The sequence below is a fragment of the Thunnus maccoyii genome, chromosome 18, assembly GCF_910596095.1.
Source record: "Thunnus maccoyii chromosome 18, fThuMac1.1, whole genome shotgun sequence".
Classification (NCBI taxonomy): domain Eukaryota; kingdom Metazoa; phylum Chordata; class Actinopteri; order Scombriformes; family Scombridae; genus Thunnus; species Thunnus maccoyii.
In genome coordinates this window covers 24,104,004-24,119,986 of record NC_056550.1, presented here as the reverse complement: position 1 = coordinate 24,119,986, position 15,983 = coordinate 24,104,004, and the positions used below count along the sequence as shown (strand labels likewise).

General features: G+C 39.8%; 1 protein-coding gene across 3 annotated transcripts in view; it reads right to left on the bottom strand.

Annotated features, from left to right (window-relative positions):
- shank1 (SH3 and multiple ankyrin repeat domains 1) overlaps positions 1-15,983 on the bottom strand; it is a 97,182-nt gene that overhangs the window by 56,908 nt on the left and 24,291 nt on the right. For all 3 annotated transcript variants that reach the window (XM_042392439.1, XM_042392441.1, XM_042392440.1), the window contains exon 2: positions 7,590-8,147. In XM_042392439.1, the coding sequence (XP_042248373.1) occupies positions 7,590-8,096 (507 nt within the window). In that variant the 5' untranslated portion in view covers positions 8,097-8,147. The remainder of the gene's footprint in view (positions 1-7,589; positions 8,148-15,983) is intronic.

Below are 15,983 nucleotides of genomic sequence, written 5' to 3'. Positions count from 1 at the left end.
CAGCAGTGTTGAGAAAGATCTCCCCGTAGCAAGACTTGCACAGCGTTTCAAAGCACCAAAGGTAAATCCCACCACGGGGAAGGAGGGACGTTTTTCACCAGATGTTTTCCTCTGAGCGTCATGGAAAATGTTTTCATGAGAGACTGAGTGACAAACACTGACCTCTTCCTAAAAAGTCTGACGGCATTAGCGAGGACTACAGCTGACAGTGTTCTGAGCTCATTAATAACACAAAGAAATAAAAAAAAAAGGAGAGGGAGAGGAGAGGAGAGGGAGCCACTGAATGTAGAAAAATGAGAAACGTTTTATCTTCTCAATATGTAACACAAAATAAGGTTTGGACTGGCAGCTACTTTGGATTGCAACAGACTCAACGCCGCCTGAGGACGAGCGCCAAGCTCGAAACACATTGCAATCCGGAGTAACTGCCTGTCAAAGCCTTTTTCTGTGTACATCATTACAATAAAAAACACATTTTGTCTTTTTTTTTTTTTTAATGCATTCAAAGGCTCCCTCTCTTGTTTTTATTTGTGACAAAATATCTCGCTTCAAACACATCTTTATCACGACGCTTTGTGACGTACTTCAAGGGGTCTTCGCCGAACGTGTTTGCATGTGTTGCGATGTAAAAAGAAATGATATTTTAATGTTTAAAAAGATTATTACCTGATATATCAGCCTCAAAAAATACAGTTAAGTTGTCCTTTGACCTCCTGTGATGATTGAAAATTACACCAGTATCACCTCTGAATTTCTTCTTCTGTGTTTTTTAGTTTGTTTACTGATGTGAAACAGCTGCCTGAAAATATTGAAAGCATTGAGAGAGAAAACCAGCATTTGCTTACTTTAAATATATATGAATTATTTCCTCTCTACTCATGGAAATTAAAAAGAAGCATAAAACCCTTTTTCCTATTAAAAGATTCAGTGAAATAAAACTGAATCTGTCCTCCCACGACGATTGGAAATTACAAGCGTAATAACTCTGAATTTCTTCCTCGGTGTAGTTTTGTTAACTGATCTGAAACGGCAGTGACAGTCCAAAAAACACAGATCCAAAAAAAAAAAAAAAAATTTGTTCAGGCTCTAATCACCAGCGGCCCCACTGGAACCATAACATAAACTGCTGTTTCAAAGTCAATCAGTGTAGATAATTATCTAATCAAAGCGCATAATTCCAGTGGAACACAACGCTCGTTAGTAATATATGCTACGTTATGTTAAAAAAATAGCTACGTGGCTGCTGATAAAAAGGTAAATATAACACTAAATACATGTGTTTGTGCATTTTCTGCATGTCACTAAAAATCCTCCTCTCTCAATTCATAACATTTGCATTGCTACAGTCACTCCCTCGTCTCATTACAACACAATTAACGGGCAATTAGTGTTTATAGAGGGTGAATTAGCTGACATGTAGAACAGACCTAATGTACTGGGAGCGTAAAGGGATATTACCCAACACAAGAGAGAGCAGGAGGAGCTGAGAAGGAAGGAAGGCAGGAGATGAACCAGAAGGAGGGGGGGGGGGGGGGTAATCAGGTTTTTTGCTGTGAAAAGTGCAGGGTGTGAATGAGAGAGAGGGAAGCCAAGTGAAAAAATGGCCTGAAGAGGGTGAGTCAGGACGAGATGAGAGATGAGAGTGGGAGGCGGAGAGAGTAAATGTCATGAGCGATGGTGGGTTATAACTCTCGTGACCTCGGGGAGGAAGACAAAAATGTACTGAGTGAGTACATGTTGGCAGGAAGTCTATAAGGTCATGTTTTACTTCTTTCATATGTTAATGTTTATCTGCATGTCTGAGCGGCGCCGGTTTATGTTCCTCATCAATTCACGCTGTGTCAGACTAAACATGTGGACCAATTTAAGAGAAAGATGAGAAGGAAACAAATAAAAATACTATAAAGTTAGATTCATATATTGGATCTTTGTTTCTCTTTTTTTTTAGTAAAAATTTCATATAGATCCATCAGCGCGTCCTCGTCTGTCAGGCAGTTTAATGAATATGATTACACCTGCCAATCACCAGAGTCCACAGATAGACACTTTGTCACTAACGAAGTGTTGTCTTAGTTGAGAGAATGTGAGGATTCAGAAAGCTTTCTGCAGCGCTTAAGTTATGAACAATGCTAGTGCTAAAATGTTATTAAAAATAGCATATAAATAGTGAAAATATAGTCAATAAAGTGGGCTAGTAAGTGCTTAAAAATATATACTCATCATTTAATTTCCCTGTCTTTGCCACACTCACATAAATCCAAAAGATTTGCATAAAATCCTGTCCTGTTAAAAAAAAAATCACAGAAAAAGGTGAATTTTTCCTCAAATGATGAAATTAGAAGTTTATTAACTTTTTTAACGCATAATTTCTTCTTAAATGTATTTATATATTTGTACAGGTCTTTCTATTTTTAACAAAAAGAGTAACACACTCTTCTGACAAAAGGTCATAACTTTATATATATATATATGCATGTTCAGATTTAAATTTGCTTATATATGATAAAATAGCTAAATAAACTATAAAAGGAAGAATATAGAAAGATAATCATGTACCTACACTGTATACCCATACATACACACATATATACTGTATATACATATATACTGTATGTATACATGTGTTTTGATGAATCTTGAGTTCTTCTTTATAAGACATTAAGACAAATCGTTGGGATTTTTAACGTCTGTTACTGTAAATGCTGTTTCAGGGGACTTGTCTCCCTGTCATGTAGATTTAAAAAGTTATATAATAAAACATTAACATGTTTTGGAAGATGTGAAAATGAGGTCAAACTTAAAGATTTAGGAAATGAACATAAAACACAGCTTACAGGCATCGATCAGCAGTAGTTTGCTGCACTGAACGGCTGCATCTGTACTCTCTCTATATCTATTTCTATCAGTCTCATTCCACCTTTATTTATTTCTGTCGGCTTCACTTTATCCACCTGGATCTATTTCTATCTAACTGTCTTCTTCTATCTGCCTTAATGTCTTTTCAGTCGTCTTTCTCAGCTACCTTCTGTCTACGTCTATTCGCTCTGATCCACTTCGATCTCTGTCTGCCTCCATTACCTTTATCTCTATCTTCTTCATTGTGCTTTTATCTACTTTGTCTCTACTTCATCCACCTTCTTCTATCTCCTTCTGCCTCCATGTCCAAACACTCACCTCTACGAGCCCATTTTACCTCAGTTTATCTCAGTGGTAACTAAGTGCATTTACTCAAGTACTGTACACCACTTTATTTATATGCGTCAAATATTGTACTTTCTACTCCACTACATTTATTTAACAGCTTTAGTTACTTTTCAGATGAAGATTTGACACAATGGATAATATAACAAGCTTTTAAAATACAACACATTGTTAAAGATGAAACCAGTGGTTTCCAACCTTTTTAGCTTTTGACGTCTTACATAAAGCAGTGTGTAGTCGGGGTCACATTTCACATGTCTATGAGTTGTTCTTCTCACATGCTTTCATTTCAATAAATGTTCAAATGATCCAATATTTCACCAAAAATCAACAGATTTGTGTATCAGAACTTTGTTTTTTCTTCTTTCCTCTCCCATTAATCAGCTCACCACACCCCTCAGATTTATCTGGTGACCCTTTGGAGGGGCCCGACCCTTAGGTTGGGAACCACTGGACTAAACTAGCTATGATGAAGATGTAGTAGTAGTAGTAATATAATAATATATCAGTCAGAGAAATGAAATAAATACTTTTACTTGAATATTTTTGCTGCTAAAACTTTGTACTTTTACTTAAGTAGGGTTTTTCATGCAGGACTTTTACTTGTAATGAAGTATTTTTACTTAAGTAAAGGATCTGAATACATCTTCCACCACTGGTTTCCTCTCTATCTCTATCTGGGACCGCAGCAATTTAGACCCTTGAGTGAACATTCCCATTTATCCATCTTTTCACAATTAAACTTTGATGTCGATTTGTTAGAATAAATAGGCAGCGGTGAATTATTTATGGTCGGATTTAAAAAAAAAAAAAAAAAAAAAAAAAAACACTGAATCAAGCACACTGCTGAAAAACACCCATGCACAGATCAATAATAAATCAAATACAGCAGCAAGAGGCAGAAAGAAGCGTCAAGCCAGGCATTTATTGTGCACTGGGATGGTAAATATGAAATATGGACACGCATACGCACAGGCACTGGCAAATACATTTATTTCATTCGGAGTCGTATCCCGGCTGATGATTTATAAAGGTTTCTGTGAACGCGTCGCACAGACCTCGGTGGCTTAATAGAGAGGACAAAAGAGGACAGACAGCTAATGTCTGAGGAACGCGGCCTTCTGTTTGTCGAACACAAAGCCGGTCTGGTTCAGCTTTTATCTGGCAGTGAGCAAAGATACACACTCCTCCATTTTCTCTTTTTTTAAAATATTTTTTACTCCTCCTGTTTCTTCTTCTCTTCCTTTCCAGCACAAAACACACACACACACACGGATGCAGCTTTACATCCCTAATTCCCTTTTCTTTGTAATTCAATTATCAAAACAATTGAATTACTCCTCATGATTCACTTGAATAGATCACTCATCAGAGAAACACAGAAGGGGGGGAGAAAAAAAAAAATGCCTGGGCGTCTGGCGCTGATGATTGCCTAAATTTTCAAGAGTGGGAGACTGACGTACTGTACGGTGGAGGCAGCTGCATTTCCAGCCCGTGAAGCCAATTTAGACACACTTCTGATGGAAGCTTTTCTCGCCGATGTGATGTAAGACTCGCATCTGGGAAATGGAAAGCGGATGGGCGGTGGATGGATCTATCGTGATTCTGGATGACCCTCTTAAAAAACCAGGCGCACTTTTCACGGCGCGCTTCATCGCACCGTTTAAAACCCTCTTCGGCGACATTAAGCCGCTCCCTTCGCTCTCTTTGACTCTTTGTGAATCCTTTTACCTGCTTGTAGTGTTTTTAAAATCTAATTCTTGCCCACATATTATCAGCAGAGCGATTGCTCTTCTACGCTCTGTCTCTCTCTCTCCCTTTCTCTCTCTCTCTCTTTGCTCTCCGGAGCTGGGTCACCTTGAAAGTCTCTGTCTCCCTCTCAGATCAGTCACTTTGCTGACGAGTATTTGCAATTCTCTCTGTGTTTTTTTTTTTTCCGCTGGTGATGCAGTGAGAGAGAAAGAGAAAGAGAGAGAATCTAATTGACGTAATACGCCCTATCCTCCCAGACTGGCACTGTTTCTCGAGCATTGTACATTGCAGGTTTCCACTGAACTGACCACACGTACCGTCACACGCTCACGGACGCCAAACACGAATCCCTCCCACCTAATATCACTCCTCAAAGCTCCAGGTCCCATATTGCAAAATATCAGTACAGAAGCATAATTGTCCTACAGAAAGCCTGAGGGTACAAACACTTCTTTTGAAGATGTCATGAAAGCCGCCTTGTCGTTACATCCTCAAAGTGAAGGTGAAGGCTGTTTCATCAGTTTTTCAGATGGACTTTTCACTCAGACTTTTGCCCTTTGACACTCTACGGAAACTCACGAAAACGACATCAAACGAACACTCTAGACTAGAGATCCCTGAGTCCTCTGGTACGTCTTAACGCTATGTACGTTAAAGAGGTAGTCCGGCAATTTAGTATCACTCCTCCATCAAGTTGGGGAAGCACAAGAGAAAGATTAATATAAGAATAATCAGAATCCAAGCAGCAAAGTGGCCTAAATGTCCACTTCTTTCAAACTCTATAGCTGTAACACAGTCTAGTCTGTGTTAAAACAATGCAAGAAGCTCTCGTACAAACAGATTTGCTCTTAAAACGCACATACGAGCGATTTAATTTGTGTCATTCGTCAGTTTTCTCGTACTTAAAATTCTCTCTAAGGTACGAAAAATAATGTACGAGTGGTCCAGACATGTCGTGCATGTCGTGCAGATCATCTCTGCCTTTCTTCACACTTGTTTGACTTTCAATTATAATGCCCTAATCTGAATTAACTGTACCGAAATTAACAAAATATAACTAAAACAAACTTAATTTAAACTTAATATTCTGTTTGTCATATTCTCATCATCATGGCTGCCAAAGGTGTTTTAGATTTTATAGTTTTTATTGTCATATTTCGGCGCAGCAGCTTCTACATTTCAATCGTTGCAGGAAACTTCGACAGCTGCCTCTCTGTGTGTGTCTCTTCAGCTTTCTGTCCAGTATCATCTTCTATCGCAGCAGACATCGTAACATCATCTACTGTAGGCTGTAATATTCTCCGCTAATATCTCAGTGACTGTCACACGACCGCCTCCCATCACCACCCTTTGCTTTAGAGAGATGTTTTTTTAGCATTTAACTTCATGTCAAAGCATTTCCTTCTTTATTTCTGTCATAGTGCAGAGCTGCTCTAATGACATGTCTCCTACTACTGACACTCCTAAATGTGTCTTTGTTTAGTCATTTCTGGAGGCTGTGCAGTGTTTTTACTCTTTGGGACCTTTTTTTTGTGAATGAAACTCACCTACAACAGTAGAGTAGAACATGGACAATTTTAGGGGCGTGAACTATGCTAAGTGATCACATCTCACAAACGTGCACCTCCTCATGAACAGGTGGCGTTCATCAGGCTGACACAAGCGATTTACGACAAGTTCAGGCAGTTAAGAGAGTTTGTTGAATCCGACTTGGAGCACTCGTAACCTCACAGAAAAAAGTAATAGAGTTTTAGGACAAAAACTAACGAAAATATCCTTGCATGAGGCCCATTGATCATTCCTCCTGTCCATACTGACCACAGTCCTCCTCCTTCTGTGTAAAAATGTATTTAAAAGTTTACCTGAGTTTATTAATATGAAGCTTCAGCCGTCCAAATGAGTCAAATCAGGTCAATATGTGTCAATGTTACAGTCTTTTTAGTGCCAAATTTCTGTCTTTTTGTTACTATACTTCCACTGCAGCTCAACAGGAAAACACTGAAGAGGGAATTTTTTACTGAAAAGACTGTAACTGTGGAAGAATATCCACTTCATTTGACTAACTCAGACTGCTGAAGCCTCATATTATCTTCATGTTTGAATAATTTTTTTGCTCAAAACGAGAAACTGTGGATTTTGGCATCGCTTACGTTGTAATGGACGGGTATGTATGAACAGGAGGAATGATTACAGCGGTTTGTTGTTTTAAGACAGACTTGAAAAGTTGTGAGCTCAAGTTGAGACTTTTTAAACTTTGAAAAGCTCCTCCAGAACCACATCGGTCTCCTCTCCTTGACAAGTAAACTGAACTTCATGCATAAAACAAATCAGTGGAGTGCCCCTTTAAAAACAAAACCAACTGACTCATTTGGGTTTTGAAAAGCAGCTACACCTAGACTAGTCTTTTTTTTGAAAAATGTGTACTTTTTATGAGTGCGCACTTACTGCATATGAAAAACCAAGAGCTTTTACTCTTTGATAATGAGAAGTGGTTTACATCACGTCTGTATTCAGAAAACTTTGGTGTTGAAACTAAAAGGAAAAAAAAGCGGGGTCGGTTCGAGGCCCTTTGTGAAGTTAACCCGTCAGCCATGATGTTGGCAGATTCTGTGGGTGTTTGCGGTGACAGCACTGACCGTTTGCTTTATGTCTGGGATGCCGATGCGAAACACCATCATGGCGATGTGGGCGTCCTCAGATGGCACCGTGCTGGCGCTGCGCTCCTTCAGCCTCCTCTGCTGCTGCTGCTGTATCTGATTGGCTGGCTGTTGGTGCGTGGGCCCCGGGTTGGACGAATAGGGGTTTGTGGTGTGCACGGGGTTCCCTGGCCGGATCTGTCTGTCCCCGGCGGGTCGTCCGGCAAGTTTACCTGACTGCCTGAGTCCCTCACCCCTTCCCCCCCGCGACAGGCCTCCTCCTCGCCTGACCTCCTCCACCATTTCCTCCTCATCGTCTTCCTCTTCCCCCTCCAGCTCGCCGTTCTCCTCCTCCCCGTCCTCGTCACGGTCGTCCTCTTCCATTTCCTCCTCCTCCTCTTCCTCCTCCTCCTCCTCGTCCTCGGCCCCTGGGTAGAGATGTCGATTGTTTCCCAGCATCCTTTGTTGCTCCTCGTCGCTGGACAGGGGGCTGAATGGCATCGTCATGGCGACAGAGAGGGCGGCACCAGTGGCAACACCATCATTCCCAGAGAGACACTGCATGGGGAGAGGAAGGAGGAGAAGACGAGGTGATGAAAAACAAAGACAAAGCAAAAACAACAGAAGTTTCTTCTCACATCACTGTAATAAACTCTGGTCTCCATGGTAACAGACTGCTTCACTTACAGACATACAGCACTTCTAACCCTCACCGCATGATGACACCTCATGTATAAATGCTGTTAATTTTCAGCCTCCAGACTCTCGCCAGACATTCAGACTTCCTGACTAGATGATTTCTAACACGCCAGACACAAACCAGTATTTCACTCTATAGTACTACAGTGACAGGGAGTATAGTACTACTTTGCCTCTTACAAGAGTACTACAGTCACAGGTACTACTTTGAATAGTATTATTGTTGAGGTAATATTAAGCGAAACACTTTTTATAACAAAACTACATAGAAAAAAACCCTAAAAGAAGAAAGTACTCCTCTGTAAATATGGAAGATGTCAGACAAATTCTGATCTGATATTTTAACACATCCAAAACTTTGAATTACTGTGTAGGTTCTCATGAACTTTGGTACATTTATTAATTTAAATGTCCCAAGAGGACGTATCCTCATCTGATGAGCAGACTGCCATGAACTTTCCCTTCATTTCCTCATATTTCCATGTAGTGAACTCTCCTCTCGTAACTTCTTCAGCCCTAAAATGTAACCTACTGCACGTTGCAAAAACCAGCTGATTGTCATGAAATTTGCTGAACAAATTTATGTTCCCTGGAGGATTAACTCTGTTAGGTTTTAATGACTCAGTGGCCTGTTTGTTATGCCGTCTGTAATGAACAAGGCAGCCTGTACTCAACCCTGACTCCTGGAAATGATGTTTGCATACTTCTAAATTGCAACAGCAAACACGTTTTGACGGAAACGTGATGCCGCCCGACACGTTAATTAACATATCTGGCAAGTTGAAAAAATACTGAGCGTATGTGTAAAATATTAAGTGACAGTGTGTTTGATCTTTGCTCCACCAAAAGATAATTACAGCATTATTTAACGTGTTTTTATAGTAATGTTTAAGAACTGGCAGCACTTGGTTAAGGTTAAAGAAAGATTATGGTCTTTGTTCAACACAGAGAAAAATCCACAGTGACTTGAAGCACAATGTGTTTATTAATATTTAACCAAAAACACAATTTTTCACTTACCTTAACCACAGTGCTTTTGTTGCCAAAAACCTCCCCACACAGTGCACATTAGATGCGAACCCTGCGTTTTCAGCGCTCTATGAGGACCTGGGGCTTGTTTGAAGCTGCTGAGAGTTGATATTTTACACTGTCTGTCAATATCTTGGAACAATTTTAACGCCCTGATTGTGTTTCCCTCACACATTGTTCTCATTTTTTTGTTAAATCGATTGAAATTCACATCACGGAACGATTTTGTTATTTCAGTTTTTTCAGGCAGGATGAAATTAAGTTTATTAATTACAGTTTTTACCAATTCATCGCCTTGAAGCTGTGTGAAAAAAGCCAATACCATCACAAATATATCGGTCTAGCCCTTCACAGCAAAACCATTCGTCACTGAGCCTCCGCAATATAGACACTCCTAATGGACAACGGCTCTTCAGATGATAAACTGTACACTCTCCTGCTCTTGCCATCACCCTTGAGAGCGCCAAGAAGCCACTTCAGAGCATCAGTGATGCAGCGCTGTATACAAGTACAAGCTGAGCAAGATAACAGATCTCTCCCCGGTGGCTTTGTGTTGGCTCTACACACTGGACCAGGATTTTCAGCACCACTACATTCTGGACAGCTCCACACGGCACCAAACAGCAGAGTAACAAACGGCGAGAGAGAGAGACGACAGTGACATCCACACAGGAAGATTGACCAATCAGCAGGGAGAGCTGTAGAGACACCAAGGGAACATCTGGTGTGAAAGTAACTGAGTACATTTACTCAAGAACTGTACTTAAGGCGATTTTCTACATTTTTCTTGTCAACAAATCTCATGTGCAGAGCCAAACCAACAATGAATTGATCTATTTATGAGTACTGTGTTTGTATCCAAAGCCTGATATATCTTATTCCTGCACTGGGTGACATGTTCCTTCACCACGAAGAGTTTAGGCATGTTAACGGCTCCAAAGATTAAAATTAATGATCACGGTTTCAGTCTCCAGAGAGTAGTTTTTTGTAAGGCAGACGCCACTGAGCATGTGCAGGAATGCGATTCTGTTTACAGTGTTTCACTAGCTTGTTGTCCTACATATTACAACTTATTGACTTTATATTAAAGTTATTAACAAGGTACAATATAGTACAAAGTCAGGTTATAGAACTACTCTCAGGAGAATGAAAACACCATCGCTGTTATTAGTCTTTTGAGCCATTTTTACATAAACTAACATGATTGTAATCTTTGTGGTGAAGGAACATGTCACCCAGTGCAGCCGTGTGGCTCATTGATGTGTTTTTAATAGTTTTTGTACAACAACAGAGGTCTACAGCACAGAGGAATAAGACATATCAGGCTCTGGATACACACACAATACTTGTAAGTAAATCAATTCACTGTTGGATTAGAAAATAAAGAAAAATATACTATTACTATTTACTAAAAAGGCAAATGTTACCCTGACACTCCCGTACAGGAATCCAGACCAGCCCTCACATTAAGGTTACAACTCACCTGCCTATTGTTTATACCTATAGTACAGGTTTCTAATCAAAACTTTAACCTCATGCAGAAAAGATTCATCCAGCTGCCTTTTTACCAGCATCCCTATTGACCCGAACCAGAGACAGAGAGTAAAAATCTGTTCGTTAAACACAACTCTTCCCTTCAGTTGTTGTGGTTGCTGGATAATTATTTAAGCAGCAAGTGCACTCTTGCTGCTAGGGAAATTAATTTAAGAGTCTAGACCAAGTGAAAAGAGCCTTAATCATGTCAAATGGACCTGACTTAGTCGCACACAATCTCTACTTCTACACCACAGAGGAGAAGCTGCTGTTTTTATAAAGAGCCTTAACAGAATGTAATGAAAATGTGTTTTTTTTTTACTTTAACTACAGATTATAATAAGTTTAAAAGCAATGAACAGTGAAAATAATGTTTATTTGTTACAATAGTTATAGATTCAAATTTTATACACAAAGCTCTGAAAACTTTTTCCACCTCAGATCTGAACACTGCAAAGACAAAACGTGTCAAGTTGTTTTCATTTCACTTTGAATGCAAATCAAGTATAATGAGGCAACCTTAAACTGTTAATGGACCTGTGCATGTGTGTGTGTGAGCGAGACGCAGCAGAGAGAGAGACACTCAGGGGGAATCAGAGCCATGTTGTGAAAGGAGAAAAAAAAAAAAGTGTTAGACACATAATGTCAGAGTTTTCCTCAGATACGCTGAGCGAGAGCTAAACGACCAGCTGTCCAGTACGACGAGAAGAAAGAAGGGAGAGTAGAAAACGAAGGGGTGCGACGAGAAATGAAAAATAAAAGGGAAGTTATTACTCTAACAGAACAGTGTCTGGCAAGGAATATCTATTATAACATGTTGTTTAGGCTGATGTTAAGACTTATTCCTTTTGAAAAACAAACATAGCAGCACAGGTTGTATAATGCAACTTGCTCCAAGAATATTCTTTTATTTGATACCAGCGGAGCAACATTTACCTGAAGCAATACCTGAAATAAATGAAACTCCTTCACAGAAAATTGTCATTCTTGCCAGAATCATTGACTCGATCTCCCGAAAAGACAATTTTAAGCATGAATGTGAAGCGAAACGGCTTGTTTAAGTGGCCATTTTCTTCTGTTTGGAGAATATATGTCTTCTGTCTGTGTTTTGATTTCTGCTCAAACAAACACACTGAGATCAGGACCAGGTGTGACAAACACTGAGTCTCTGGAAGGGTTTCAGCTTCCAAGTTTTGAAAGCTTATTAGCGGGCAAACTTCTGTTTTTTGTCACAGTCACGAAGAAAGACGGAGACGACAGACGAGTGTGCAGAAAACTGTAAAATTTTAACAGACACGACATCCAGATTGTGTCACCCGCTAATATACACAATAAACTCAGGGGACAGAGCCTTGTTACACTGTAACAACCAGCGACAGATGATGATTCATTTGTATTTTATGATTATTGATGCATTAAACTGTAAGTAGAGTTTTAAATATCAGCCGTACTACTTCATGCTTTCTTATGTTGTTAAACCCACATTGATTTATCTTATTTTACATGTCAAATCTTTAAATTAATACTAACTACAGCCATCAGATAAATGTAGTGGAGCAAAAGCATTAAAATATGCTTTTTTTTTGTTAAATATCTTTATAGATAAATTTTAGGTTGAGAAACACTATAAAGGAAATCTAACAATCTGAAAAAGAAGCCCACATCCCACATGGTAGTTAAAAGGATTAATAAATAAGTAAATAAATTATAAAATATGTTTAACTGCAGTACCTGAGTGATTACACCTTTTTAATGTTGCTACAGCGCTATAAAATGGATTTTTAAAGCTTTGGAAAAAAAAAGGTTAAAAAGCCTCTCTTTAATGTAAATTAAAATTGATGAGGCCTCTTATATAAAGCTATTTCTGACAGTTTAGAGGAGTGCTGAAGGAATGAAAGAAAAAAGACGAAATTAAACGGAACGGAGAGCGAGAGAAGCTGACAGGGGAGGAAAAAAGACGGGGGGGGGACGGGGGCGGGGGGGCTTGAAAGCTAATTGTTGGAAGGAATTGATGAATACAGAGACAAAGGCATAGAAAGAACAAGGAGCAAGGTTGGCACAGTCTTGTGAGAAAGCTGACCAACCTGGGAGATGTACCTGAAGAAGACATGATAACACATGGAGGAGAACAATCGGTATTTTTGCATATTGCTGAGTAATCAGAGATAGAGAAAACTAAGAGGGGAAAGAGAGGGGGGGGGGGGGGACAAGAGGGATGCAGTAAGGTAAGAGGGGTTTCATTAGATGGAGGAAGAAAAGACATGAATAAGAAAGACAGTGAGGAAGAAGAGAACAAGAGCAGATCTACTGTATTTTAATGAAGCAGGGAGACGTAAGAACGGTGAGGGAGAGCGGCGAGGAAAGGAGTTGAATGTGGGAGATGGCTGTGAAATCAAAGGTGTGAACTCACAGGGTTGGATGATGGAGAGCAGAGAGGATGTAGGTGGGGTTGAACCGTGATATCAATGCCAGGATTTTTTCTTTGGCTGAAGTCGCCGAAAGCCTGATATCCAACGTACTTGGATTAGGCCCTATTCCACGTTTTTTTTATGCCAAAAAAAATCCCTCTTCTTCTGTCGAATTTAATTCTTGTCATGTTAGAAAAGGCTTTGAAACAGCGTTTAGACCCTCGTGGGATGTTAAAACACTCCACTGAAAGCCATAATGACATTTATTTTACAATGAGGAACTCCTTAAAGGGGACATCACATGTTTTTTGTCATTTGTATACTGATATGATGTCAGACGTCCATGTTAAACACAGTCAAAGTTCCAAAACATGAGGTGAACATAAGTAAAAATGCTTCCTGCAAGTCAAAAACCAGGGCTTCAGCCTGCTTTGATTGCTCCGTTTGCACGTCCACAAATGGCCACTAGTTCTGTAGTCTTTGCTCAGGTTGTTCCACGGGTCGTTCGTGTTGTCCACTCGCATATTTCGGATCTGATTTCGGCTCAAACATGTACAAATGTATTTAAGAAGTTGATATTTTGAGTAAAGAAGTGAAAAAAGAAGTGAAATCCTTCTACCACTGTTTGTTTACATCATGGATGAATTACAGGAAGTGGATACCAGACTCAAAGATGGCATATACTCAAATGAAAATTGCTCACCTGGCACATGAGCCAAAAAAGTTGAAGTAGAAGCTTCCACGTTGTGCGTCCGACTAAAGTAGTGTTTCTACCACTGAGAGTTCCTGCTCAGCCCACAGACTTTACATTAGCATAACTTAATGAATGTTAATTTAGAGCTTTTCTGGGCTCTTGCAAAGTTTTACAGATAGAAAACCTTCACAGATTAAAAAAGTCATAATACAAAGAGTATTAATTGACCTTATTTGCAGTTTGAGGTGTTCACAGTTTTATAGACCTCTTTTATAATGGGGAAAATGCTTTTGGGGATTTTTTCGCTTCACTAGGAAAAACTGGCAGCAGGGCTGAGCTCCTTCGACTTATCCAGCTCTCTTAATACATCCAGGGTTTACACGGCCTCCGGAGTCGGCAGAAGCTTCCGTGAGATAACCAATCAGGACAGAGTGGGCTCGTTAGGAGGGGGGGCCGTTTATATTCGTAAACACGTCTTTTTTCCTCTCGGTTTTGGCCCTCTATCAAGAATAAAACAGAGCTTTTCTCCCCTGAAAACGTCGCTTTTCTAAATGGCCTCCAGAGCACGTGAATGTGAAAACGCTGGTTTGGCATCGTCGTGTGTGTACGGGGAAAACAGAGCTTTGTAGAAACGCTGTCATATCACTGAAAAAACAGACGGTGGCAGTAGCGTGTCTCTTCATTACAAGAGAACGAAGAAGAAACATGTTGAACAGCCTCATATTGTCGGGATGTGACGAATAAACAACACGAAATACAAGTCCAGTGATGATGATGATGATCTGAATGACCTGTGCTCAACCTCTCTGTCCACAGAAGCAGCCGAATTACCAGTTTGGGCATTTTAATGTGGAGATATTTGCTGTGCACACGTGTCATTTTTGCTTGAAAACCGGCTTTATGTAAATGTTGTCTGAGGGAGACAGAAGCTAAAACAGCCGGTTTCAGACAGAGGCTGAACTGAGGGGCTGCATAAATAGCCAGTATCAGATAAATAAGGAGTTTTTTTGAACTGTGAATCATGCAAATATATTCCAGTAGAGCCCCTGCATAAAAATACAGACCTGGAAAAATGTGCATGACACGTCCCCCTTTAAAGCAAACAGAGGCAGGTTTCATAGCAGGTTTTACAGACTGACACCTTGAAGCTGCTGAGTAAAAATCCACCCACGCCAACACAGTGATCATCAGCCTTATGAAATGATAATCTGAAAATGGATGGCGTGACAGACCTGTTTGTCACGCCATCCAGTCTTTTTTTTATTTATTTATTTTTTTTTAAAAGGTTTGACATTAGCAGATATTAAGTCCTGATCTTGAAAAAACGAAGGTGGAGGTAAAAGGCTGAATACCAAACTTTTTTTAGGGAATCACTCATTGTCAATTAAGCTGGAACGGGTCAGGACAGAGGGCGAATTATGAGAGAAAAAAGGGATAATCAGTTCCCGAGAGAAAAGTCATGACTCACGCATAAAAGACCTTCATAATGAATGCTCCATGTGTGAGCTTATGTGTGCCTATCTGTGTGAAGATGAAGAGGGCGATGGAGCGATTAGATATTACCTAACGCCAACAAGTGATAATCATCTCCTCCGCTTCATATCTCGCTGTCATAAATCTTTATCTCTCTCCACGTTCTCCTTGGAGAGCTCTTTTCGGTTTCAGGTCATATCATTAACACTTTCAGGCAGCGCGGCAACTTAAAACTATATTAACCCCGCTAACCCTCAACTCATCAAGGAATCAGAGACGTTCGCTCCACGGGGGAGACGTTAAAGCACAGTGTGTGAACGGCAAAGCATTTTCAAGTCAATCGATTTTCTGATTTAAAATGTTCCAGGTGCATGAAGGACAGAGTTCATGATGCATTTCAAACGATATTAAAGCGACAGTCACACTGTTATATCTCATTAATATGTCATATTCTGCAGATTATTTTGTGTTCCAATTGTTTTTTTTTTGTTGTTGCCAGTTTCCCTTCTACTTAACCCTGCACTAAATGAATTTATGACCACAACATTGACATATCAT